Source organism: Staurois parvus, unplaced genomic scaffold (assembly GCF_062004578.1).
Source record: "Staurois parvus isolate SC_StPar_1 unplaced genomic scaffold, SC_StPar_1.0 ptg000689l, whole genome shotgun sequence".
NCBI lineage: Eukaryota > Metazoa > Chordata > Amphibia > Anura > Ranidae > Staurois > Staurois parvus.
The window spans coordinates 3240542-3267138 of NW_028318485.1; the positions used below are offsets into that span (position 1 = coordinate 3240542).

The 26597-nt window shown below is 41.2% G+C and overlaps 1 protein-coding gene across 3 annotated transcripts in view; it reads left to right on the top strand.

The window, feature by feature from the left end:
• CACNA1A (calcium voltage-gated channel subunit alpha1 A) overlaps positions 1-26597 on the top strand; it is a 289262-nt gene that overhangs the window by 135281 nt on the left and 127384 nt on the right. For all 3 annotated transcript variants that reach the window (XM_089652658.1, XM_089652659.1, XM_089652660.1), the window contains exons 21-27: positions 343-472; positions 6348-6407; positions 7877-7983; positions 17059-17158; positions 20933-21093; positions 22604-22741; positions 25420-25621. In XM_089652658.1, coding sequence (XP_089508784.1) covers positions 343-472; positions 6348-6407; positions 7877-7983; positions 17059-17158; positions 20933-21093; positions 22604-22741; positions 25420-25621 — 898 coding nt within the window. The remainder of the gene's footprint in view (positions 1-342; positions 473-6347; positions 6408-7876; positions 7984-17058; positions 17159-20932; positions 21094-22603; positions 22742-25419; positions 25622-26597) is intronic.

Below are 26597 nucleotides of genomic sequence, written 5' to 3' on the forward strand. Positions count from 1 at the left end.
ACAAATAATATGTAGAGATATGCTGTGCTATCAGTTTGTGCCTCAGAATCTGACTGTCAACCTGTTTTTTATGCCAAATGTTATTGTCTTCTGCGTCTTCATATGTTTGTTTTCACAATTTAAGGTAATCTTTTGTCCCTTTGATCTCAGTGGCGTGCCCTTACCTTATGATGGTGAATGGTACATCCTGACATTCCTTGGTGGAACAGTGTCAGTGCCCGGTGATGAGTTGCAACTGCAAGATGCTCATCACTTCTCTGAATGGGGCTGTAGAAAAGACACTCCTTTCTGTCATGTGGAATCTTCTGTTCAAATCTTACATGTATCTTCCCTTTATTGCAGTTTACGTCGGCTGTGTCATTACATTGTAACTCTTCGGTACTTTGAAATGTGTATCTTGCTGGTCATCGCCATGAGCAGTATAGCCCTTGCAGCAGAGGACCCTGTGTTTCCTGAGGCCACCAGAAACAATGTGAGTCACAAACTTATGTACTGATGCAATGTTTCTCTAGTGCAGTGGTTCTCAACCTTCCTAATGCCGTGACCCTTTAATACAGTTCCTCGTGTTGTGGTGACCCCCAACCATAAAATTATTTACCCAGTAATTATAATTCATGAGTGTCGTTTTACCTCCAATACTGCCGCTTTCAACACAGCAGCTGCTTTCTACACAGTAGCTGCTCTTTACACATCGGAAATATGTTTTCTGATGGTCTTAGGGGACCCCTGTGAAAGGGTCGTTCGACCCCCAAAGGGGTCGCGACCCACAGGTTGAGAACCACTGCTCTAGTGGGTTAAAGGAACATGTCACTCATTTTTAAAGATTGCCTTTCCCACTAAGCCACCCCCCTCTTACCCTGTTGCCCTGTACATTGGTCCATGAGCGCCTATTGAAAAATACATGCTCTCTAGTGGCTTCCTTTGTTATTTAATTCACCTCTTGCAAGTGTATTTACTGATTCAGTAACTTCTTTGGTACTATTGTCTGTCTACCTTTGTCCCATGCTTAGTTCCCCAAAACCACTCTTTTTTTCCATCAGTTTTTTCCCTTTTTATACTCAATGTAAATACAAAGGCACACAGCCCCGATTTTGTATAGGAGAGCCTTGCAAATATGAGCCTAAAATTATTATTATTATTATTATTATACAGGATTTATATAGCGCCAACAGTTTGCGCTGCGCTTTACAATATAAGAGAGGAAGTACAATTACAATACATTTCAGTACAGAAGGAATGTGAGGGCCCTGTTCGCAGAGCTTACAATCTAAAGCACATTGCACCTGTAGGTTTACAGACAAATCTCAAGTATGCATACACTGTTTTGCACAAGAAGAGTTAATCAGTACAGGAGGATGAAGCTGTGCTGGGCACCCAGTGTGAGGCACACTGGCCTGACAGCCCGTTAATCATATCCGCCCTCCTGCAGCCCTGCTTACTTAGCAGTTCTCTCTCTCTGTGCGCATTGGATGGTCCAGTGGGGAAGGGAGAAAGGAAGAGATGGAGGGAGGAGAGTGCAGGCTGACTGAAATAATGGGAACATTGGCCCCAGTGGGATAAAAGGAGCTGAGAGTGGTGGCTATAAATAGCACTTAATAGTGGTTATATATAACTATATATATTTCTATATTTATGCATGCTTGCACAAACCTAAAGGACCTGTATACCTAAGTTACACATTACTGCAATGTAACAGATTAATACTATTTCCAATTAAATATGAAAATGTTCCATGAAATACCTGAATAATGCCTGACAAAGGAACCTGACGTGCTGTTTAATAAGCCTGCATCTCTAATTATTATTATTATTGTTATTATACAGGATTTATATAGCGCCAACAGTTTGCTCAGAGCTTTACAATATAAGGGAGACAGTACAATTACAATACATTTCAGTACAGCAGGAATGTGAGGGCCCTGCTTGTGGAGCTTACAATCTAAAGCAGGGGTGGACTGACCATTTGGAAATTCGGGCACTGCCCGAGGGCCTGGGGTCAGCAGGGGGCCCCATGAGATGCCCCTGGTACCTTTTTCATAGGCTTTTTTGAGTTCGGGCAAGGACACAGGGGCCCCATGATCCCCTATTGCCCAGGGGCCCCATGAGTTGTCAGTCTGCCCCTGATCTAAAGGCTTAACGTGGCCCCATTGCTACAGTGAAAAAACAGCATTTATCTTAATTGTACAGTACAGGACACAGGCTGAGTATTCATAGACCCTGATTTATAGGCTGCTACCTTCAGGTGATTGGACACTGGCGACCTTATGAAGACACACCCCTTGGGCATCCACCCTATAACCTTACCCCACTCCATAAGTCCTTGCTGGTGTCCTATGGTGATGGACCTCTTCTTTATGGAAAATCACTGTTAAAGCAGAGCTCCACCCAAAAGGGGAAGTTTTGCTTTAAGCCTTTGTCCCACACTCCCCATTAACGATTGGCACCTTTGGGGAGTGGGTACCCGAATTTGACAGGTACCCCCTCCCACTTCCACTGTGATCGCCTAGGCAATCGGAAGTGGAAGTTGTCCTCCCCCCCTCCCTCCCCGTGACAGGTCCCAGAAGACCACAGGGCCATTCACATAGCGCAGCGCTTCTCGCACATGTGCAGTGGGCACCCAGCTGTGAAGCGACAAGTTGTCACAGCCGGGTGCCCACACTAAAGATGCCGGCGCAAGGGAGAAAAGACGGCCAGTGAAACCAGCGGTAGTAAAGACACCGCTGGATCGAGGGGCAGGTAAGTGTCTGTATTTTAAAAGTCAGCAGCTACAGTTTTTGTAGCTGCTGACTTTTATTTATTTTTTTTTAGGTGGAACTCCACTTTAAAGTGTTACTAAAGGCTAATTTTTTAAACATTAAAATATCAAACATGTTATACTCACGTGCTCTGTGAAATGGTGCTGCATAGAATGACCCAGATCCTCCTCTTCTCAGGGTCCCCCCTGATGATCTTGGCTCCTCCTCTTTTTAGTGTGTCCCAAAAGAAAGCCTTTTGCTATGGAGACACAGTGGGGTTTATTTACTAAAGCTGGAGAGTCCAAAATCAGACTCCCTTCTGCATAGAAACCAATCAGCTTCCAGGTTTCATTGCCAAAGCTTCATTGAACAAGCTGAGGTTAGAAGCTGATTGGTTTCTATGCAGAAGGGAGTCTGATTTTGGACTCTCCAGCTTTAGTAAATAAACCCTAGTATGTGTGTTGTGTGTCTATGCATTTGACTGACAGCAGCAGGAGCAAATGGCTCCTGCTGCTGCTCAAGTCCTGTCTGAAGAGGAAGACAGGGGAGAGGAGATGCACAGGGAAGGGGGAGAACAGAGAAATATAAAATGTTTTTTACCTTAATACAAGCAATGCATTAAGGTAAAAAAACATGTTTAGCTTTAGTATAACTTTAACTACTTTATGATTTTATAATCTGATTCTCTTTAAAAGCATAACATGACCCTATTACTACAGTTAACAAACTGGATTTTTTTTTGTAATGTAAAATTTGTTTCTTGAAGTTCATTATGGGAGGCAGGATTAAGTTAAACTGAGACAACTGGGTTATACTGATGCCTAACAAGAGGATTTGGACAATGGCACACGAAAAAGCTACAGGCTAGCCAGGTATACTGCCCCCCCCTTTACACACACACACACACACACACACACACATACACACACACTATGCTTCAGTTTTGTAGAAAAGCAATACTTATGCAGGCTATAGACGGGTCATTTATCGGCCGAATTTTTGTCCGCACGAAAAATCGGCCAATGTTCACGCCGTTAGTGGGGCCAGCCCGTCGGCCGTTTTTCACGGATCTTCTCATTTATTTTTATCAGTCATGCTGGAAAATCCACGAAAAACTGGCGTTTTTTGTGGACATTGGTGGCAGCATCGACAACGACCGATTTTTCCTTTATCGGCTGATAAACGGCCTGTCTATGGCCTGCATTAGGAGTAGATCCCAAACACAGAGGGTTAGGACCTGTGTCCTTAAATGAACTTTAAGTTCAAATGTTTATTGTTCATTAAAAGACACATAATTTAGTTAATCTGAGACAATTAAGATATACAAACGCAGTCCAACTGAGGAGTGGCAACACAGCAAATAAAACACTAACCACCCACAAACAAACAGAATAAAACTTGGGCTAGCGTGCAGTCCAAAGCGCTGTGTGACGGACCTTACACACAAAAACTGGCATCAGGAAAGGCGTGAACATCCACCTGGCAAAACTTTATGACCAGAAAACCATGTAGCAGTCTTGCAAATCTGGGAAACAGTTGCCTGATTTCTAAAAGCCCAATAGTCCAATTTGGAAAACACCACCAGGTATCTGCCAGAAGCTTGACAAGGTCAGAGTACTATATTTGCCTGGACCAGTTCAGGGCTATGAGGACTACTGAAATGCTTCCCATCTCAATTCTGCAAGGTCGTTCAGGGAAGGAAAGATGTACATTTGACTGTACTGATCCAGTGGAGTCACTAAAACATTCATTGCTTCTACAAAGGACCCCTGCATCTGGAGGCAAGCCCACATGCCAGCAGGTCCAAATCCAGCTTCCACCACCTGTGACACAGATCCTGAAACATTTCCAGGTTTAGGGACCATTACCCTGGGTTCAGGCACTACCAGCTGAGGTAGTCTGCTTGCCAATTGTTAACTCCTGGAATGTGTATAGTGGACAAGGTTGGAATGTGGAGCCCAGCCAAGCTAGAATCCTTTCTACCTTTCTACACAATAACACTTCTGGTTCCTCCCTGTTGATTGATGTACACCACTGTTGATGCATTGTCCAACAGGATCATGATTAGATGATTTTCTAGTCATAATGTTCAGCGCTGCAGGGACAACCATATTGCTTGGAGCTCCAGAATGTTGATAAGGAGACAAGATTCTCCTGATGACCAAGTCCTCTGCACTGATAAATTGTCTAGGACTCCTCCCCAGCCCTTCAGGCTGGCATCCATGGTGATGATCCTCTAAAATAGTGGTAGATAAGATTTTTTCAACTCCAGAACTGGATTCTTTGCCACCAGGCCAGAGACAACCTGTTCTTCATTGTCAGGCATATGGATATCACTAGAGATTACACTCCCTTGTCTCATGCAGACAGGCTGTTGTGTTGTAGCAGACTGGAGTGGAACCCAAGCCCAGAACTCTAAGGCAGAATCACAGAGTAGGATGGCTCCTGGATTGTATAGTGTAAGAAGAAGAACTCTAGCTTGAGCAGTGTTTATAACTAAAACCAGATATTGCTAGTTGTGTGTTGGTTCCAGCACCAGTGTTCAGAAACCAACCAATTTTCAGGGTCTGAACTGTCCATATCACATTGATAGCCAAAGTTTTAGTTGCTTGTTCTCTCAACAGGACGTTGTCAAGGTATCCCACAGTGGGAATACTCTGGGAACGTAGCAAGGCCAGCAGCGGGGCCACAGACTACTAGTGCTGTGTTACCACTGCAAAATGTTGATAATGTTGATGGGCTGGAAAGTTGGGGACATTTTAGTATGTAATCTTGATGTCCACCAAGGCTAGGAAGTTTCCCTGGGGGGAGATGCTTTGACAGACTTGGTGGATTTCATGCAGAAATTTTGAAATCACTCTCTTTGGTTTTGAAACAGTGGAAAGATTTGAGTAAAACCCCTGAAACCTCAAACAGAACGACTGCAATAACCCCTTCCAAAGGTCTGCAAGTGCACAATAGAGGTCTGTTAAGCACTGCGGAGACATGGGTAGGTTGGACAACACGAAGAAAAGTGTAGGCAGAGCAGAACTGTAGCTTGTAGACCCTGAACAACATGTCAGGCATCTGACCAGGTGTCTGCAAAGGACAACAGGCGCCCCGCCACTCTGAGAAGTTGTGGCATCTTATGCTGAAGTGGACTTGTCCAAAGCCTCTAAAATGAAACAAAAAAACTCTTTTTGGCTTCAGAAGCAAGAAAAGATTTGCCAGATTGATGCTTAGACTTCTTTTGCTAGGGTAAATGGGTACTAAACACTGGAGCATTCTCAATAGGTACAGTCAATGTTTTGTTAAGGTAGGAGATCACCAGATCCACAGTGGGAACAGCCCACTTTTTATAAAATCCCAATTAAGGGGATATTGATCTACAAGTCATTTGTAAGCAGTAAATAACTTGTCAGGAGTGTTCTAGTCTCTGTGTAAAACAAGTTGAAGTAAGGAGTGTACTGGGAAGGTTTGGCAGTTTTAAGCTTTTTTAAGGATCCCAGACTGGTAACAACAGACTGGTAACAACAGACTGGTAAAAACACATTTTAACATTTTTAATTAAATTTTAAATTACAACATCCGTTTTCCTTTTCAATGTGTTAATGACATTTTATCTGTCTATAGGTTCTGCGTTATTTTGACTATGTGTTCACTGGAGTCTTCACCTTTGAAATGGTTATTAAGGTAAGAATAAGATAAAGAAGAAGAAGAAGAAGATATAAAGAGGTCCACCACTGTGTTTGCAGGATGAGTAACATGGATTGTAGCTAGGATATTAGAGAAGTATTAGCTTGGTGATATAAATGCACCTAAAATGAAGTTCACATAACTGCAACCTATATAAACCATGGCTTTTGTGAATTCATGATTGCTAGACTGTACAGTGAAGTCATGGTAAGAGAATGTAGTGACACTGATGAAAGCATAAAGCCCTCTAACACAATTCAATAAACTTCAGTATTACCTTCTGGCACTTTAATGCCCCCACGTTTATCAAACTTTCAAAAAAACAAGGGTTTTTTTCTCACAGTAATATAGCAGTTAGAACCCAGTTTCAGCCATGCAATGAGTTGGAAGTGAGAGGAAATCTCTAGAAAGTGAGAGACAATCTCTAGAAAGGGAGGGGATTCCCTTCTTAGAAAGTTAGATTATTTATTTAAGGATTTATTTTCAATTCCCATTCTGAAGATAGCTTCAGCTTTCTCAGCGACACTGGTCATACACTGGTCATAAGGACAAATAGGGTGAATCTCATCAACTTCAGAAAATTGACAGGGCTTATACTCATTCCCTGTTACATCTAAAACTGTAAAAAATTTGGATTTGTTGTTACTTACCTTAAAATCCCTTTCTCTGAGTTCTTTGACAGATACAACTGCTCTTCATTCTAGACCATTCTTGGAGATAGGATTCTTCCTGGGGTCCATGGACAGCCCATGAAAAGGCCTAGTGGCCTCCTCTGCCACTATTTCCCGTTGGACTCAGCAGATGTTGTGCAGGCGCTCACCATTACAGTTTGGGTTTCTCCACCCTAAACCAGGGCACTTGGTGCCTCCTGGGCATTCCATTATCAGACATCAGTTCTTCGGATTTTCTGACAGCTACCTGGTTGTCTGTGCATATTTTTTCCTATAATTTTTCCAAGATTGAGGTGTTAGTCTCTTCAGATGCTTTTTGTGGCCACACAGTGTTGTTTAAAGCTCCTTGCTGCCCTTTTGGAGTTGCCTTGGGTGGTTGACAAGTTGCCTGGTTGCTGCAGTTGATCTTGTTTTCCCCACCCCCTCAATAAAGCACTGCTTTGGGACATCCCTATGATCCAGAATGAAGAGTGGCTGTGTCTGTCAATGAACGTAAGAGAAAAAAAGGTTTAGGCTATATGCTTCAACTTTTTTACATTGGCATAAAGCTACCATTACAAAACAATAGTGCAGGGCTAAGATAAATTAAAATGTATGTGCAATACAATAGTGCAATGCAAATATATCAAACTCTCATGTGTCACCACAAATTGAAAAAATAAAAGGAATCCAAATGTGAAGTCAAAAATTGTGAATTTAGTGGTTCTTTTATTATGAGGGAAATGGCATACGTGAATGATCGAAAATACTAATGATGAGATTGCTTGCATTTCAACATCAGTTTTTCCTCCCTAGATGGTGGACCTGGGTCTTATTCTCCACCAGGGATCCTACTTCCGAGACCTGTGGAACATTCTTGATTTCATCGTAGTTAGTGGTGCTCTGGTTGCGTTTGCTTTCTCGTAAGTTCCTTAACTCTTCATAAACTTGTACCTCATAGTACACAATTTTGATTACTGTGAAAAGGTTTTCTGAATAACTTTGAGCAAGAGGTATATTCATATCTTGGTGTAATTTAGTGATAAGTGTCTTACTGAACATATGAAAAATAAATTAATGGCATGTGTATGGCTTGTTCAACGTCTAACAATGTTTACCTTATTGATGTACACATCCCTGTTTATCAGTTTCTATTAAAACAGAACTGCAGCACGCAATTAACCTTCAAAAACCACATCATTTATAAAGAATGATGTTAGTCAATGCACTAACCACAACACATTTACTCTTACAAAGCTGCCTGTCATACTTGCTCCCATTCTCTTCCACCTTTATTTCATGCATGCATCTAAGCTCTGTTGTATGTGTATGAGATCCCATGGTACCCACAATGTCATCATGCAAAAATGCTTTCATACCATAGCAACCAATGCAACATTCTGTACAGCTCAGGACAGATCTTCACTGGCTGATGGTAAAGTGACTAACCCTAGCTTGCTAAATTCCTCACAGAGGCGTCACCAAGATGCCCAGCATGAAATCTGCAATGCGTATGCATGGCAAGAATGCCTTCTAAAAGCAATCATGGACAAATACATACCATAGCTTTCTTCATTGCAAGAAAGATTAAATGTGCCTGTCCAACTACTGTTCCACTTTATATGCAGTAAATATGTGCTGATTATGTTCCCAATGACAGCATCATCCTCCCTGCTATTCCTACTCTTTCCATCCACATAAACCTTATCCTGACTCTTCCAAGCTTACAAATTTATGGAGTGTTTTGCTGAGCTCTGGAAAATCTTTGCCCCAGGGGAAGTTAGATCTTGCCTGCACATTTGTCCTCCATGCAAAGTTTATTAATTGATTTCATCACTAACAGTATTTGCAGTTTTACATATCTTTAATGTTTGTTGCGTCACATGTGCACACAATTTTATTTCCAAATTAATTCATAGTTTGTATTACGCTGACATAGTTTCAGCTAATTTGGTAAAAAAATTGTAGAGTATTTTATATTGTGTTTATGTACATTTATAAAAACAATGGTTGTGTTATATTGAAAATATAGCTTTGCTAAAATATGTAGCAATATTACAACAAATACAAAATATAGGATACTATACAGTTGCAAGAAAAAGTATGTGAACCCCTTGGGATTACGTGGAGTTTTGCATGATTTGGGCATAAAATGTGCTCTGAACGTCATCTAAGTCACAACAATAGAAGAACACAGTCTGCTGAACATAATACTACACAAACATTAGATGTTGCCATGGTTTAATTGCACATAACATGTAAACATTCACAGTGCAGGGAGGAAAAAGTATGTGAGGCCCTAGCTTAATGACTTCTCCCAGAGCTAATTGGAGCCAGGAGTGAGCCAACCTTGACTCCAATCAGTGTGATGATATTGGATGTGTTGCTGACAGCTGTCCTGCCCTTAAAAAACACACACCTGTTTTGGGTTTACTGGTTTCAAGAAGCACTGTCTGATGTGAACCATGCCTCGCAGAAAAGAGCTCTCAGAAGACCTACGATCCAGAATTGTTGACTTGCATGAAGCTGGAAAGGGTTACAAAAGTAACTCCAAAAGCCTTGATGTTCATGTGCCCACGGTAAGACAGACTGTCTACAAATGGAGAAAGTTTAGCACTGTTGCTACTCTCCCTAGGAGTGGTCGTCCTGTAAAAATGACTGCAAGAGCACAGTGCAGAATGCTGCATGAGGTAAAGAAGAATCCCAGAGTGTCAGCTAAAGACCTACAGAAATCTCTGGCACATGCTAACATTTTTGTTGACACACCTACAATAAGGAAAACATTAAACAAGAATGGAGTACATGGGAGGACACCATGGAGGAAGCCATTGCTGTCCAAAAAGAATATTGCAGCACGTTTGAAATTTGCAAAAGAGCACCTGGATGTTCCACAGCACTACTGGCAAAATATACTGTGGACAGATGAAACCAAGATTGAGTTGTTTGGGAAGAACACACAACACTATGTGTGGAGAAAAAAAGGCACAGCACACCAACATCAAAACCTCATCCCCACTGTAAAACATGGCGGAGGGAGCATCATGGTTTGGGGCTGCTTTGCTGCCTCAGGGCCTAGACAGATTGTTGTCATTGATGGGAAAATGAATTCCAGAGTTTATCAAGACATTTTGCAGGAAAACGTACGACCATCTGTCCGCCAACTGAAGCTCCGCAGAGGATGGGTGATTCAAAAGAACAAAGACCCAAAGCATACAAGTAATTCAACAAAACAATGGCTGCAACAGCACAGAATATGCCTTCTGGAGTGGCCCAGTCAGAGTCCTGACCTCAACCCGATTGAAATGCTGTGGCATGACCTTAAGAGAGCGATTCACACCAGACATCCCAAGAATATTGCTACACTGAAAGAGTTTTGTGAAGAGGAGTGGTCCAAAATTACTCCAGATCGTTGTGCAGGTCTGATCTGCAACTACAGGAAATGTTTGGTTGAGGTGATTGCTGCCAAAGGAGGGTCAACCAGTTATTAAGTCTAAAGGTTCACATACTTTTTCCTCCCTGCAATGTGAATGTTTACATGTTATGTGCAATTAAACCATGGCAACATCTAATGTTTGTGTAGTATTATGTTCAGCAGACTGTGTTCTTCTATTGTTGTGATTTAGATGACGTTCAGAGCACATTTTATGCCCAATTCATGCAAAACTCCACGTAATCCCAAGGGGTTCACATACTTTTTCTTGCAACTGTATATAACCCTATATGTTCTCTGATATCAGAAATGTGTGTTTTATCTCTGCAAATAAAAACTGGAACAGTTTGCTGAGGGATTTTGACACATAAGATAAGATAATAGGAATTTTGACTTACCATCAATTCCTAATCTTGGAGTACAGTACAGGACACAGAACTGGTATTCATAGACAATGGGTTATATGCTTCTACCTCCATTTTTTAGCAAGTAATAAGGAGTGATCCAGACACAGTGGGGGTGACCTGTGTCCTGTACTGTACTCCAAGGTACAGAATTTAGAGGCAAGTCAAAATCCTGTTATGCCAATCATGCAGTACAGGATAGGACATAAGTATTCATATACCATGGAATGTACCTTAGAAATAAAACTAAGAAGTGGCAACAACAAAGCAACAAAGAACTGCCAGCAGGTCCACAAGAAAAACAAGGATTTACAGCACCTAAATTAATGTTCAGATAACATCTTGAAGGCCTAAACATCCACCTGGTAAAAATCTGGAGAACAGAGGACCTGGTAGTGGCCTTGCAAATCTGGGATACAGATGCTTGATGCTGAAATGCCCAATAGACATTGGTAGCGTTAGAGATGATGTGAAAGGGAGTAACTTTTTCCTTAAGGACATAGGCCCTGGAAATGAGATCTCTAATCCACCTGGCAATGGTGTTGTGGGAGGTAGTGTGTCCTCTACCAGCGCCATAGGGCAGGACAAAGAAGGACTCTTCTGAAAGGCCTGATGAAGGAGCATGCATGCTCTGAATGCATGCCACACCTACTGCTGCTGTACCTGGAGCTGACATCATTCTTGCCCACCCTTTGGATCTACTCTGACCAGGAAGTGCTGGGAGCCACTAGCACAGCCAAAGACAGTGCATTGGAGACCTTCCTGCAGCCGGATCGGACAGAAGTTGCACAGCGGTTCACACCACTTTGACAAGCTCTCTTTGACTACTACTATTGTGAGTTGCCAGTTTTGTGGAAACAAATTATTTGTTCTTATAGCTGCACTTAGATAGTGCTGCTTCTCTCATTTTCATTAGTCTTCTGAATAGAGGTTGAAGCTTTCAAGTAGGCCTTCACAGCCCTGACCATATCTAGGCAATGTAAGACAACTTCCTTGACATGTTTTGGAGTAGGACAGAAAGAGAGGAGATCAATGTGTTCATTTAGGTGAAAGGAGGAGACCACCGTAGGCAGGAAGGTTTTGGTCTCAAAACCACCTTGTCCTTGTGCAAAACAAGAAAAGCCTCTTTACAAGATAGAGCTGCTAACTCAGAAATATTTCTAACAGATGGGAAGACATCAAGAAAGCAACCTTAAAGGCGAGGTCTTCCAAAGGAGTGTCTTTAATCAGTTCAGGGAGGTCTCTGAAGAGCATAGAGCACCAGGTTGAGAACAAAAGGTGATATGGAAGGTCACATTGGAGGAATGGTATGAGCAAAGTCTTGATAAGGGACTGCAAGGAAAGAGGTTTCTGGAAGAAGATGGATAAAGCCGAAACCTGTCTTTTGAAGGGTACTCATGCCCAGACAATGCACAAGACTAGACTGAAGAAAGGCCAAAATACGAGTGAGAGTATTTCCTAGAGTTAAGATTTCTATCCTCAAATCAGGCAAATTATGTCTTCCATGTGCGATGGTACATCTTGCAGGAGTTGGATTTCCTTGCTCTGAGTAAGGTGGGAATGACCATGTCAAATATACTTTTATCCTTAAGGACTTGCCCTTCAATGCTGTTAAAGCCAGTGACTGAGAAGCAAGATGGAACAGGGAGTCTTGGCCAGTAAGGCTGGTCTATTTAGAAGAGGCTAAGGCTCGTCTACCACTAGTCTGATTTTGTGTGTCCATCTTCTTCTGGGCCAATTTGGTGCAATGAGAATCTCTGGGACCCTTTCCTCTTCCTTAAGATGCATATTACAGACTTCATTAAAACCTCCCGAAGGAAACATTTTCTGAAAGCTAAAAGCATACTGAGCGAGCCCAATGCAGCAAAAAGGTTAAATATTTTCCCTATGTTTTTAGTGTCTACAGTACCAGAATGCAGCTCAGAATCTGAATGCTAAGAGCAATGCAGAACTGAGACAGTTACTCTCTCACGCACTTTGATAAATTAGCTAAGTAAATGTCTCCTCCCTCCTTTATCTACATTGGCTCATATACTGTACCTTGAGAGTAATTTTGGGAGTTTGCAAACAAATAGGTTTATAACATTCAGTACAATAGATGGTTTGCTTCAAAAAGAAAATATATCAGAAATACTGTACATTCATAGCCAAGGCAGGCACAGTTTTTTACTGTTGCCTTTCAATAAAGGGAACATTTTATGGATTTGGAACACTTTTATCTTTTGTATATGGATCCATTGTTACTGCCTTTCCAAACTTTCCATTCTTGATTAAAAAAAAAAAAAAAAAGTTTGAATGTCACGTCTTGCCAGTGTTCCATGATTGGCTTTAAATGTGCCTATGGATTTAAATGTCGCTAAGGCGTTAATGTTAACAACTCATTAACATAATATCGGCATGCTGTTTATGGCACACTAAAATGTAGTCTTATTTGAGAACATTTAGAGCAGCGCGAAGCAGGTCAAATGCACCTGTCTATAAATTCTGAATTTTATCAGCAGCATCTCAAACTAATGTCAGAATCAAAAGTCAGATTTTGCCATCGACACAGGCCAATTGAAAGTGGTTGAAATTGGCAGAAAGTTGCCATGTGTATGGCCAGCTTTATAGAGACAGCTGACTCCATATGTGAATGTATGAAAATAAAAACTTGTTTATTGTTGTAGTTGGTCTCCTTTCCATTTACCAACCTGCAAAGGAAGAAGGAAATGAAGACTATAGCTGCTAAGGGAACCAGATAACTCTTCTGACACACATTTACAAGCACTGTGTACTTTAGGAAACATAAAGGAAATACATTTTATCCAAAAACCCTTGTTAGTTAATGCACTATCCATAATGTAATTTTTAATTTGTCAGTTGAATATCATAAAGTAGAGGTCTAGAAGAGCATGAGCAGTTTGACTTCTGATCCACAGATGGTTCATTCACTTGATTTGGTTTGTGTTTCATATCCACTATAAAGCTATTTGTGGTGTCATGTCAATGTTTGTGTGATTAATTCCTTCTCATTCCTACACCGGCTGCCTCCTCCAGGAGCAACCAGCGGTAATGTCCATTTGTCCTTTTTCAGTCTGTCTCTTTCTTCTTCATCACTTTACAGACATAATCTTACAGAAGCATGCCTAAGACTGACCATAAGGATGCAGATCTATTTACAATTCAATTAAAATCCGACACCTGCCCTTTCATTTTGGGATTGCTGGGTCAGCATTTTCAAACCCTGCCAAGCTAAACACATTGTACAGATGTTTTTCATAAGGTCCTTTAAAATAAATGCCCCTAGAGCTTCTCTGTTTGTTGTAAACAATCCTGAGGTTGGGCTGGTCATCAAGCAAGCTTCTGCCAGACAACCAGCCCACAAGATACAGAAAATGTCCCTACTCCTACACATGGTTATTTTTTCTTGATATTTGCAGTAAAAACAAAAAAAGATCAGCCAAGCAAACACAAAGTTTGCATAAGAGGTAATTTGTGTGGTATGGGCTGGCAGTCCTTCAGAGACTTGCTTGAAGATCTGCTCTTGGACATCCCCATTGAGCCCATGGATAGAGCAGCAATGGGGAACACACACTTAAAGGAGAATCAGCTGGGAAAGATACCAATATCTATGTCAAAGTCAAGCTCCACCTTTGCACACTATAAAAAACACAGGCTTTCTCATGTGCTCTTGTATTTCATTTAGCTATATAGTAAACTGTAAAGTTTGAAAATGAAAAATCTTGAAAAAGGTGGTAAACGGACAATTTTAGGCAAAACAGATTACTTTCTTTTTAAAGTGGAGATGTTGGGTTTGATCTCCACCAAAACCTTGGATCCCAGCAAGGGATTTTCACACCACCCTAAAAACAACTGCGACAGGCTAAGAGTTCAGCTAAAAAAAATAGTTGCTTCTGTCAACAAGTCATTTGTAATCAACCAGGACCTTAATGTAGTTTACATTAGATAAGGTACATATTCACCTAGAAGGCTTATGTTATTAGGGTAGTTAAGAGTAGAGACAGATGATAATGGGTTAAATGTTAGGAGGTGGTTACTTTAGAGCAGTGGTTCTCAACCTGTGGGTCGCGACCCCTTTGGGGGTCGAACGACCCTTTCACAGGGGTCCCCTAAGACCATCAGAAAACACATATTTCGGATGTGTAAAGAGCAGCTACTGTGTAGAAAGCAGCTACTGTGTTGAAAGCAGCAGTATTGGAGGTAAAACGACACTCATGGGTTATAATTACTGGGTAAATAATTTTATGGTTGGGGGTCACCACAACATGAGGAACTGTATTAAAGGGTCACGGCATTAGGAAGGTTGAGAACCACTGCTTTAGGGGGTTATTTTTTAAGGTTCAGACAGGGAAAATGATAAGTATAACAGAGCACTTTAGTGTTCATGGCAGTTTTTCAAACAAAATGTTACAATGGTAACTAGTTTTCTGCATCAAAAGTCTCTGCTGAGGAATAACAATGCTGAAAATGTGCATACTATATTCATTATGGGATGCAAAAGAAGGATGCAGAACAGACTAATTTTGTGTCTTGCATCCTCTAGATCAGGGGAGTCAAACTGGTGGCCCTCCAGCTGTTGCGAAACTACAAGTCCCATCATGCCTCTGCCTTTAGGAGTCATGCTTGTAACTGTCAATCTTGCAATGCCTCATGGGACTTGTAGTTTGGCAACAGCTAGAGGGCCGCCAGTTTGACACCCGTGCTCTAGATCTACAGGAAAATAAGGATTCAGATCACTGACAGAAGGATTTTGGCTTTACAGAGTATCTACAGTCAGAGTACTGTTACTCTGATGACTGATATTCTCCCTGAGTGTTAGTGTGACACAGAGGGTGTGCCAGAGCTTGGATCCAAAGGACCTTGTGACATTGGTTGCAAGACTCTTGTGGCCTCAGTAAGACACATTTTGATTCTGAAGATGGATGATCATTCAAATTATCTAATTTTTTAAGAAAAAGGACTGGAATAATTTGCTATTTTGTCTGTCATGGTTTAAGACTACTGGGAGTCACTGGGAGATTTGTTGCATCTGTGCCAACTCCTACCATTGACAGCTATGACATGCAAAGAAATAGAAATGTTTTTTTCCCTGAAATTGAACTGAAGTTTTGTTATGTGCACTGTGACTGAGCTGGGGTGAAGGGAAATTTCCTATCAGAGTTTTATAGGTGTAAAGACTGGGTAAAAGGGTTAAATCCCTCATTTTGCCCACCCAAAAGGAGACTTTTTTTGGATGCACTTGTCCTTTAATTGTCCTGCCCTATGCTGTTGCATGACAAATGTGCCAAAAAAACGCAACGCAATGCAAAGGTGTGAATGCAACCTTAGATAATAAGAAAAAGTGAATTTGAGTTTTAATGTTAGGATTCTACACTTGCTTGAGGAACCTCTTGAAAATCATCAAAAAAAATTTTTGCCATATACTGTACATTGCTTCCATTTTTCTATTGTTAGCTTATACACCACTTGTGTGTGGTCGGTCTTAATTACTGTGTTCTTCTAACTGGCAGGTAAGATGTGGCACATAGGAGGCAGTCAAGCCTATGAGCTACATTGCAATGGCAGCAGCATTCAGATATTCCTCAGGAGTATCAGACATTTGCTGAGATTGTTGCTAGTGGGGATAAGGTGTCTTTGTAAGGTTTTACTTGATCAAAACAACCAGGAATTCCTGTTGTGCTCAGTAATGTAGATTTAAGTCCAGAGGGGCAGATGTGGTATCAGAACAGCTGGTAAATGCTCCTGAGAGAATTCTACATGTAAGCACTAGGGACTAAATATACCCAGCTCTGCTAACAATATTCTTCTCTCTTTTTCTCATCTCCTTTTCTATCCACATCTCTCTTCTTGTCTATCTCTTCCATACTCTTTCTTGTCTCAAATTCTTGCTGCTTTCTATCCTCTTATCTCATCTTTATTCATTTTCTAAATTATCTGTCTATCATTACTTTATACGTGCATGATTCTTTTCTACGTCACCTTTTTTATCTTCTATTATGCTTTCTGTGCCTTAATCCCCCTTGTGATTCTATGCCCGTAACTCTCTTTTCTCTGAGAACCTGACTCTTCTTCATTGTCTATCAACCTGACTATCCCTTGATTATTTCTGCCTCTTCCTCTCTCTTCTCCTCTCTTTCTCTCTTTTCCTCCCGGTGTCACAACAGAGGTGGAAGTAAAGGAAAGGACATCAGCACAATCAAATCTCTGCGAGTGCTTCGGGTCCTCAGACCTCTGAAGACCATTAAACGGCTGCCCAAACTGAAGGTCGGTGATATGTGTCACAGCTAAAAAAATATAGTTTTCTGACATATGTTATATTGTAAGTCGAATGATCACCCTTGGCTTTCTAGATTATTCACCTAATGTTTATAAAAAATAAAAATGAAAATAAAATATAGTGATTATGTTTGGCTATATCTACATAATAAACCTGTGAATTTGGAATGTTGTCTACAAGCATTGTAGTGCTTTTTAAAGACTGTTGAGAAGCATATGGGCATTTTGACCAACTAATGTAACAAAAACTTGCCCCCCAAAAAGACACAAAGGGTGAATAAGTTAGAAATAGGGCAAGGCCACGGCTTTATTGAACATTCCAAATGTAACAACATTCAAAATGCCAGTTACAGTTATACCGTGAGCATCCATAACAAAAAAAACACAGACCCCAGAATTAAACTTCAGGGCATAGCCCATAAAGCAATATCAATCATTGGCACGTACAAAAATGCCAATAAAGCTGTTACGAAACTCACAACAGGTGGGTGGATGGTAAACTCTTGTGACGTCTGAATTTCCTCAGAATAATGGGACATGCCCCTACCTAGCTTTTTTCTAGCAATCACTGGCATGGAAAAAAATGCCAATAAAGCTGTTACGAAACTCACAACAGGTGGGTGGATGGTAAACTCTTGTAACGTCTGAATCTTCTCAGAATACTGGGACATGCCCCTGCATAGCCTTTTTCTAGAATTCAGGCTCCACCCAGTCACCTCATGTCTTAGTCCTCAATCCTAACAGAGACACCTAACCTCCCTGTTTTAGGTTGACGCCAAAGTAAAAGCCAAGCTTCCAGTAGTCAAGGCTTCCTTTCATTGGGGCTCGGGATTCAAGGGGCCTTCATTGTTAACAGTGCAAAACGTAATCGCATCCACCCCCGTTTGTATGATATACTGGTTGAAATAGGCCAGACCAGAACCTGGATATTGCAGAGGAGTTGAATGTTCATTTCCACCCAGAGACAGGCAAGATTATCAATACTCTGTGGGTGTATGATCAGCTTTGGAGAGATACAGTATTTTGTTGATTTTGCTCTCTTATATAATGCTGACACTTTTTTACACATAATTTTAGAGAGACAATTGAATCCTCAAAACCTGTTTCTACAACACAGTCATACTTATGCACTCATGCGGCCACTTTAGGTGAAATCAAATAACCTGCTATAACATTGGATAGTGGCAGGAAGGCAGAGCACCGGGAGCAAATTCACGCACACACAGAAGTAGCTTAAAAAGTGCATTGGTGAATTGGCTTTGGGAATCAATTCAGGTACATACATTCATATATAACACCTTCTTCTTGCACGTTAACTGGTTTTAGTCCATTGGTTGGCTGCTCTACAAAGACACCAACTCCCACAGTTGTTCTTGTATGCAGCGGCAATTTATAGCCACTGCAACTGCTTTATGTATGCAGATTCTGATATAAAAAAATCTGAAAATATTGTTCCCGAGTATAAATTGACATCTGCACTGAGGAAATCTGTAGAAGTATGGCATGCAATCTAAAAGAACCCCACACATCTTACAGTCCTCAAACAGGCTGAGCCTGGAAGATCCCACCCAACATCTTAAAAAAGAAACAGAGCACACCAACAGTGTAGTAACCTTTAATAAAGCACAAAATTAAAATAAAATGCACTAACATGTAAGGGATATGGCAATCACCTACATGTGGCTCTGGGCCACAGTTGTTATCCATTTTCCTTTCCAATAGTTTTCAATGAAATTTAAAAAAAAGGGGGAGGGGATATAGAGAAAACTTACCAAAATACAACACAGAAGATACAGTGCTTTGTTCCCCCACAATCAGTAGGTACATACAAGAGAAAAAGGAAAAGGATACACTCACGTTGTGTGCGTTCAAGTACGTGACCAGTTACGCATATAAAATAAAATACAGCAAAAGAGTAAGTCAATTTGGCCATCCAATTAACTGTGATATCACAACTAGCAAAGAGTTGAGGACTGCAAGGGTTTGAATATTGCTTTTCTAGCGGTCGACAATAGCTACATCCATAGTCAGGTGATCTCACTGCGCCTTGGCAGACACTAGCAGATACAGTGGTTGGACAACAAAATGGAAAAACTACATGATTTGCAGGTGTGAATGTGACAACATGTTTCACATTGAAAGCGGAAGTCTTCACAGGACTGAGATTGAGCTCTGCAGTCACATTTGCAGCAGTTGTTTTCTTATTCTGGGTCACAATGTCCTTTTGTCTCTTTTGGTCATTTGAGCATGTCAACCGCACTTATGCTTACCAAACGAAGCTTTCCTGGAAACTGTACATGTTGTCATAACCTTTGATACTGTACCTCGCGACCTGGCAAATAAATTGGCAACTTCAGTCTCAGAGGCACCAGCTAAGCGGCACCAACAATTTTCTCTCTTTGAAGCTCAGTAAGCTCTGACATGACCGTATTACTAGTAGTGCACACAGTGAATAACGAAAGTGAGGCTTCCCACCTGTTAGCTAGGTGTCTCATCACACAGCAGAAGCAAAAGAAAGTCACATCTTTTCCGCTTTCAACGCGAAACATGTCGTCACTTTTACACCTGCAAATCATGTAGTGTTTCCATTTTTTGTCTAACTCCTGTATATACAATAAGGCCTTATGACTCGAGTGTGGGGGGGGGGGGAAAACCTTCCCTCTTGAACACCCTGGGGGCTATTCTACAACATTAGATAAAAGAATACAAAGAACGATAAGAAAAGGGTGAAAGGTGAGGGAACACAGGGGTGGATTTACTAAAGGCAAACAGACTGTGCAGTTTGCAAGTGCAGCTGCACTCATTTTCCTTAGTAAATGTGGTAAAACTTCACTTTGTAAAGAATATTTAATCAGGTGCAAGAAAAGAAAAGAAAAGCATTTTTCCTTGCACATAATTGGATGGTGGAAACCAGCAGAGCTTTACCACATTTATTAAGCTTTCGGGAAAATGAGTGCAACTGTGCCTGGAAAGTGCACAGTCTATTTGCCTTTAGTAAATCAACCTCACAGTGACCGACCTACCAATAGATGGTATCCATTTTAATCAATATTAAACTATTAGAAAAAACAGCAGAGAAAATGGGCAAGACCCCCCCCCCCCCCATACCAGAAAAATATGGTGAAGTGTCAGGCTTCTGTAGCTGATTTATAATTAATCATCCAAATGCAGTACAACAGCCACTTTACTTCCAAAAATACTTTATTGTTTTAAGAGTAGACAAAAGCATTTAGAGCATGTACAGCCATAGATCACAGTCAAAACATAGACATGACATGTTGCTTTCCGTTTCGCAGACGGGACAAATTATAAACAGTTGTGCAAGACGAAATCATGTAGAACAGTACATCCATCATAGAAAGTAAAATGGTGGATACCAAGAGGAAAATGGATAAAGTGATGTTAGTGAATGTTATCTCGTCCTGACTCTCATCAACTTTTTAATGGTGAAGTAGTGTGATGATAGGGGTAAGGGTAGGGAAAGCGTTGGGTACTGTGATGGTCATTGTTTACATATTTATAGCCAGCGTATGTGCTATGGTTGAAGTTAGTCATATCTGTGTGCAGGTAAATGCTCTATTTGGTTGGTAGAGAAGAAATGATACAGGGAAATAACAGGTGTGAAGACAAGAGGTTAGAAAGAAAGACAATAGTAGAAAGAATTGTAGGGTGAGATGTTGGGGAAGAGAACAACAGCTACTTTACACTTCATTATGGTTGCAGCCTTCTGTGTCGGTAACAAGGCAGTCTCTTATCTTTCAGGCTGTGTTTGACTGTGTGGTAAACTCTCTGAAGAACGTTCTCAACATCCTTATAGTTTACATGCTCTTCATGTTCATCTTCGCTGTGGTTGCTGTCCAGCTTTTCAAGGGCAAGTTTTTCTACTGCACAGATGAATCAAAGGAATTTCAGAGAGACTGCAGGTGAGGAGCCATTTTGCTGTACTTTATATTTGGGCTTTGAGACTGTGTGCGGATTCCTTGTAACTCAGCCTGACTCTGATCCTCTTTGTTTTGGGTTTTGTATTAAAGGAAAAGTTCACCTTTTAGCAAAAAATTATAAATGCACACTTTTTTGCAGGTAAAAAAATGAGCATTTATTATTTTTGTCTGCAGGAGCCTGTAAAGCAGGGATGTCAAACTGGCGGCCCTCCAGCTGTTGCAAAACTACAAGTCCCATCATGCCTCTGCCTTTGGGAGTCATGCTTGTAACTGTAAATCTTAAAATGCCTCATGGGCGGACTGACTATTTGAGGACTCGGGCACTGCCCGAGGGCCCGGGGTCAGTAGGAGGCCCCATGAGATGCTTTTGATACCTTTCACAGGCTTTTTTGGGTGTGGTTTGAGTGTTGGTGAGGACACAGGGGCCCCATGATTTGCTATTGCCCGGGGGCCCCATGAGTTGTCAGTCCACCCTTGCTCATGGGACTTGTAGCTTGTCAACAGCTGGAGGGCCGCTAGCTTGACACCCGTGCTGTAAAGCACTGCAGATCTGTCAGTATATCTGCTTGCCCGTACAGGATGTATGAACAAGCAGATATATTGTCAGGAAGAATGAATGAACTACTATGGCACTCCACAGCGCCGATGGCCGCTAAGGCTGTTGGGACTTGTAGTCTCTCATACACAGAGGACTGTGATTGAGTGATGCGGGCACGTTTTTTTTTTTAATTTCACAGCTAGCGAGGGGGGAGAAGATCCCCTGTCAGCTGTCAAATCGGGGTCTGATCATAACATGTTACACTCTGAATATGGGTGTAACATGTAACATGTTACGAAAGGTGAACTTATCCTTTAAGCCCTGGAAGCATGTGTAAGATCTCCTAATAGATACCTTCATTATCTTTTTTTTCCATAGTCTTCCTGGCTCACTTACCTTACCATCAAACTTTTGAAGCCCAATCTACAATTGGGCATATTCTTCCAGTTCCAAAGTTATTACTTGCCAGTTTTATTTTAAAGATCTCTGGTGATTGGGTCTTGCACGATAATCATAATGAGCAGTTTCCAAATAAGACTGATCTAAAGGCTCGTTTATACCAAATGCAGCTGAACACGTTTTTAACACATATGCAAGAAAAATTACTGAATTTCAGTGAGCCTACTTAACAGCATTGCAATGTTTTCATGTGCATTTAAAAAGTACAGCATCCTGCATTTTCAGACACGCAAAACTTCATGAACGCACCGCAAACGCAAATAAATGCAACATAGTAAAAAAAAACTAAAACGCATTACAAATACAACAAAAACTCGCTACAAACATGTCGCAAAAACATAACAAACGCAGGTAAGCATGCATGCGGAACTGCACATGGAACATAAGGATGTGGTGTAAATGAGCCCTACAGCTGCCTTTTATCTTTTATTGAACAGTATAATGCTGTGTAATCCTACCTCCCCTGTATAATTGTCTCTGTATGTTTCTCCCTAGGGGAGAGTACCTGGTGTATGAGAAGAACGAAGTGAAGGCGCAAAGGCGGGAGTGGAAGAAATGGGCATTCCACTATGACAATGTGTTGTGGGCGCTGCTCACCCTTTTCACTGTGTCTACAGGAGAGGGATGGCCAGAGTAAGAACACTTGTCTTCTTTTTCTACAACTGTGTCAGGTGCAGAGAAAGTGATGTATAAAGAAAATTGCAAAACAGAAAGCAAAAAAAGGGCACACTTAAACAATCCATTCAAATGACATCTAATAAGATGTAATAGATTGTAAGCTTGAAAGAGCAGGGCCCTCGATCCCCTCATGTTTTGCATTGTATTGGTATTGTTCTGTCACATGTTCTGTCCCCCTTTGTAATGTACAGCGCTGAGCGAACTATTGGCGCTTTATAAATACTGTATAATAATAATAATAATAAGGTAGACACTACAAAGTTGGTGAAAAATCTAAAGGCGATAGATAGAACACCTTCTTGTAGTCAACACTGTGGTGCAGGAGCCACAAATCAAGAAATATATGTCAAATCAATTAAAGAAGAATTCAAAGGAAACAGCTAAATACATGGTTGAAATCATTAACCTTTGCGCCATTGGCTGTCTTGAAACCTGCACACCGGTTGGGTGTACATGGCCTTTTGCGGCAGCATGGGACTCCACTGTCCATCATGCTTTGAAATGCCATCACCTGAGCATGCAGGTGTGTTGTGTGTCTGCATATCAGCCAGTAGTTCAGATCAGGAGCACACTTCAAAAATAGTTTTAACACAAAGGAAGGAAGCAACCATATCTTATTTTTTTTTAAACTTTGGGATTACTTACACTTCAAGTACAGTCAATCCTTCAACACAGACAGACCTGCCATACTGTATAGCCAAGTTGGTGATCTCCGTTTTCTCCATTGTAGTTAAGTTGTAATCAGGGACGGACTGACAACTCATGGGGCACCCGGGCAATAGAGGATCATGGGGCCCCTGTGTCCTTGCCCAAACTCAAAAAAGCCTATGAAAAAGGTACCAGGGGCATCTCATGGGGCCCCCTACTGACCCCGGGCCTTCGGACAGTGCCTGAGTTTCCAAATGGTCAGTCTGCCCCTGGTTGTAATGCTTGTTTATCAGCCTGTCCCCTGCCTGCTAAGTGGCAGCAAAAGAGCATCACTGTACTAATAAGATCTGTACTCTCCTCCTATGGGAAGCTAATTTAAAGACAAAATTAGACACTTACATTAACAACATTAAAAAAATAGATATAACATTTTTGATTAACACATAAATTTCGGTAATTGTGTTATAATTGCCTGGAGTTTAGTAAATATATCACAGCTGTTGATTGCTTTGAATAGGTTCTTGATTCCTCTGGTACTTATCGTAATAAATTCCCTTAGTGTGGCAACATAGTAATATGAGATGACTAACAGGAACATTCCTGCCACTGGCAAAATATCACCACTGCATAGCAAAGTAATACAGTGGTTGTGGCTTATGTTTTTTTCGTAATGAATGTATTATTTCTTAAAGCTCTACTCTGAGCAATTCTTTTCCCAATGGGGCTGTGCCCGCATTGCATGGGTTAAATGCTCATTTGAACACAGAGCCTACACTCACCCCATCCTTCGATCGTCCAGAAAACTGCGCTCCCCCACTTCCAGCAGTGAACTGTACCTGACGTCTTCACATCCAGAGTTGGTCTATGGGCATGATGACATCAGGAACAGTCCACCACACAAGACCGCTAGACCAGGGGTGGGCAGGAGCTGCAGGGACCGATCTTGCGCTAGGAGGATCGGAGGATTAAGTACCGGTAAGTATATCTCAGCTCTCCAATCCCTTAGACAAAAACAAGCAATTAACCCATGAAGTGCGGGCACAGGCCCAGTGCATGGGAGAAAAATTTGCCCAGAGTTCAGCTTTAATGTTAGTTTAATGTACAATTTCCCAGTACAATGGAATTTTTTTTCTCTCTTTTTTTGTCTTATTGCCACCAAATACTGAAAGTAACAATTACTATCGAACTAAGGCAAAAATTACCGCTTTAGGAAATTCCCTCTACAATGTCCCTCCAGAGTAATTTTTGAGACTTGGGGGGGGGGGGGGGGTTAAGCTGGGTGCACAGAAGTTACAAGTTTTCTTTTATTTGACCTGTTAGGTTAGCAAAATTATACAAAAAGTATGGAAGAGGGCCTGACTGATCAGATATAAATTAAGCAAGATCCATGCAGAGCAGTAACTTTGTGGTTAGCACTTATCCCTTGTAGCAATGAGGTCCTTGATTCAGATCTCGGCCAGGATACTACCTGCATGAAGTTTACATGTTCTTCCTGTGATTCTGTGGGGGTACACCAGTTTCCTCCCACACTCCAAAGACATGCTGATAGGTTAAATGGCTTCTACTTGTCACATTGTTCATGCCAGTCCCAAGTGCAAGCAATTTGGGGAAGGATGAAAAAAGACCTTGCAATCTACATATAAAAAATTTGCCAAGAAAAATCTACGGAAAAGACTATCAAGTGTATTGGACATGGTGCCCAGAGAGCTGGCCAAGAATGGGATATGACTGAATGGATATATACATTCAGTAAAGGACTAATTGGTGTTTGGCCAGCTTTATTTAGAAGATTGTGCAAAGAGCTGTGTAATTACCCACAGAAACCATAACATATTTAGGCCGACTCAAATGATGAAACAATTGAATTCTTCCTTGACTGCGATTCGCCTTTGTCTCACCTTATTATATACTTAGAACAGAAATGAACCCATACCTCTGTGTACAGGTAGCACCTCACATGCCTGCTCTTCTTTCTCCTCTTGCAGTGTACTCAGACACTCTGTTGATGCCACCTATGAAGATCAAGGACCCAGGCCAGGATTCCGCATGGAGATGTCCATCTTTTATGTAGTTTATTTTGTAGTTTTTCCTTTTTTCTTTGTCAACATTTTCGTAGCTTTGATCATCATCACTTTCCAGGAACAGGGGGACAAAATGATGGAGGAGTACAGCCTGGAGAAAAATGAGGTAATGTAAAAATATAGCGGTTTTGCATATGGTTCTTTATATATTATGTGCAGAGCAAAAAATAATCCTTATCTTAGATGCTTTGCTTTATTTAAAAAAAGTGTTTTGTTTTTGAAGCACAATAGTTCAGGCTCTGATTACATACCCATCCAAATGAACCAGAGGAGTGGTTCCACCTCTCCCCCTTCTTCCTGCCTGTACAGTGTGGGCCAGAGAGATAGTCTGAAAGAAAACAATTTCCGCTGTGCTCTCCCTTTAAAAAAATCTCTGCATTACTATTTATTTGTAAGATAATGATCTCATAAAAAATAAGAAAATAAACCATTTAAAATAACATAAAATTATCCTCAAACCCTTGATCACTTTTATTTGACGATTAACACTTCATGCTACGACTAAAAAAAAAACTTTAGACAAACAGCTGAAATACACATAAAGGAGCTGGTTTACCCCTTTAATATTAAGCAGGATTTACATAGCACCCACAGTTTACAGTGCTTTTCAAACTAAAGGGTGATATTACAGTTACAATATGCCCCTTTAAAGGTTGATAGTAAGTGTTGTGTGCCCCCTTTAATGTTGGTGATCAATGTTCAGTGCTCATTGACATTCATGGTCAGTGTGCCCCTTTAAGACCAATATGTCCCCCCGTGTGTCCCTTTGCTGTGCTTATTGGTATTCATTGCCTCACCCACCAACCTTGCTGACCTCACTTTTGCTGGTGGCCAGTGGGAGCAATTTTATTCAAAGAACCAGGCAGGAAAAGCGCCAGAAGAATGAAAAGGATTGGGAGGATAGGAGGCGGGAGCTCATGGATGTAAACACAAGCTGTGTTAATATTTGTGATCACTGTGATTGGCTATGACAGCAATCGCAGGACACAGAGCCACTGTCTGAAGTTTTGTCTGTGATGCAAGTTACCTAATGATAGCTTCATCACAAACATTTAATGGTCATGCTGGCCGTCCATGCCTTA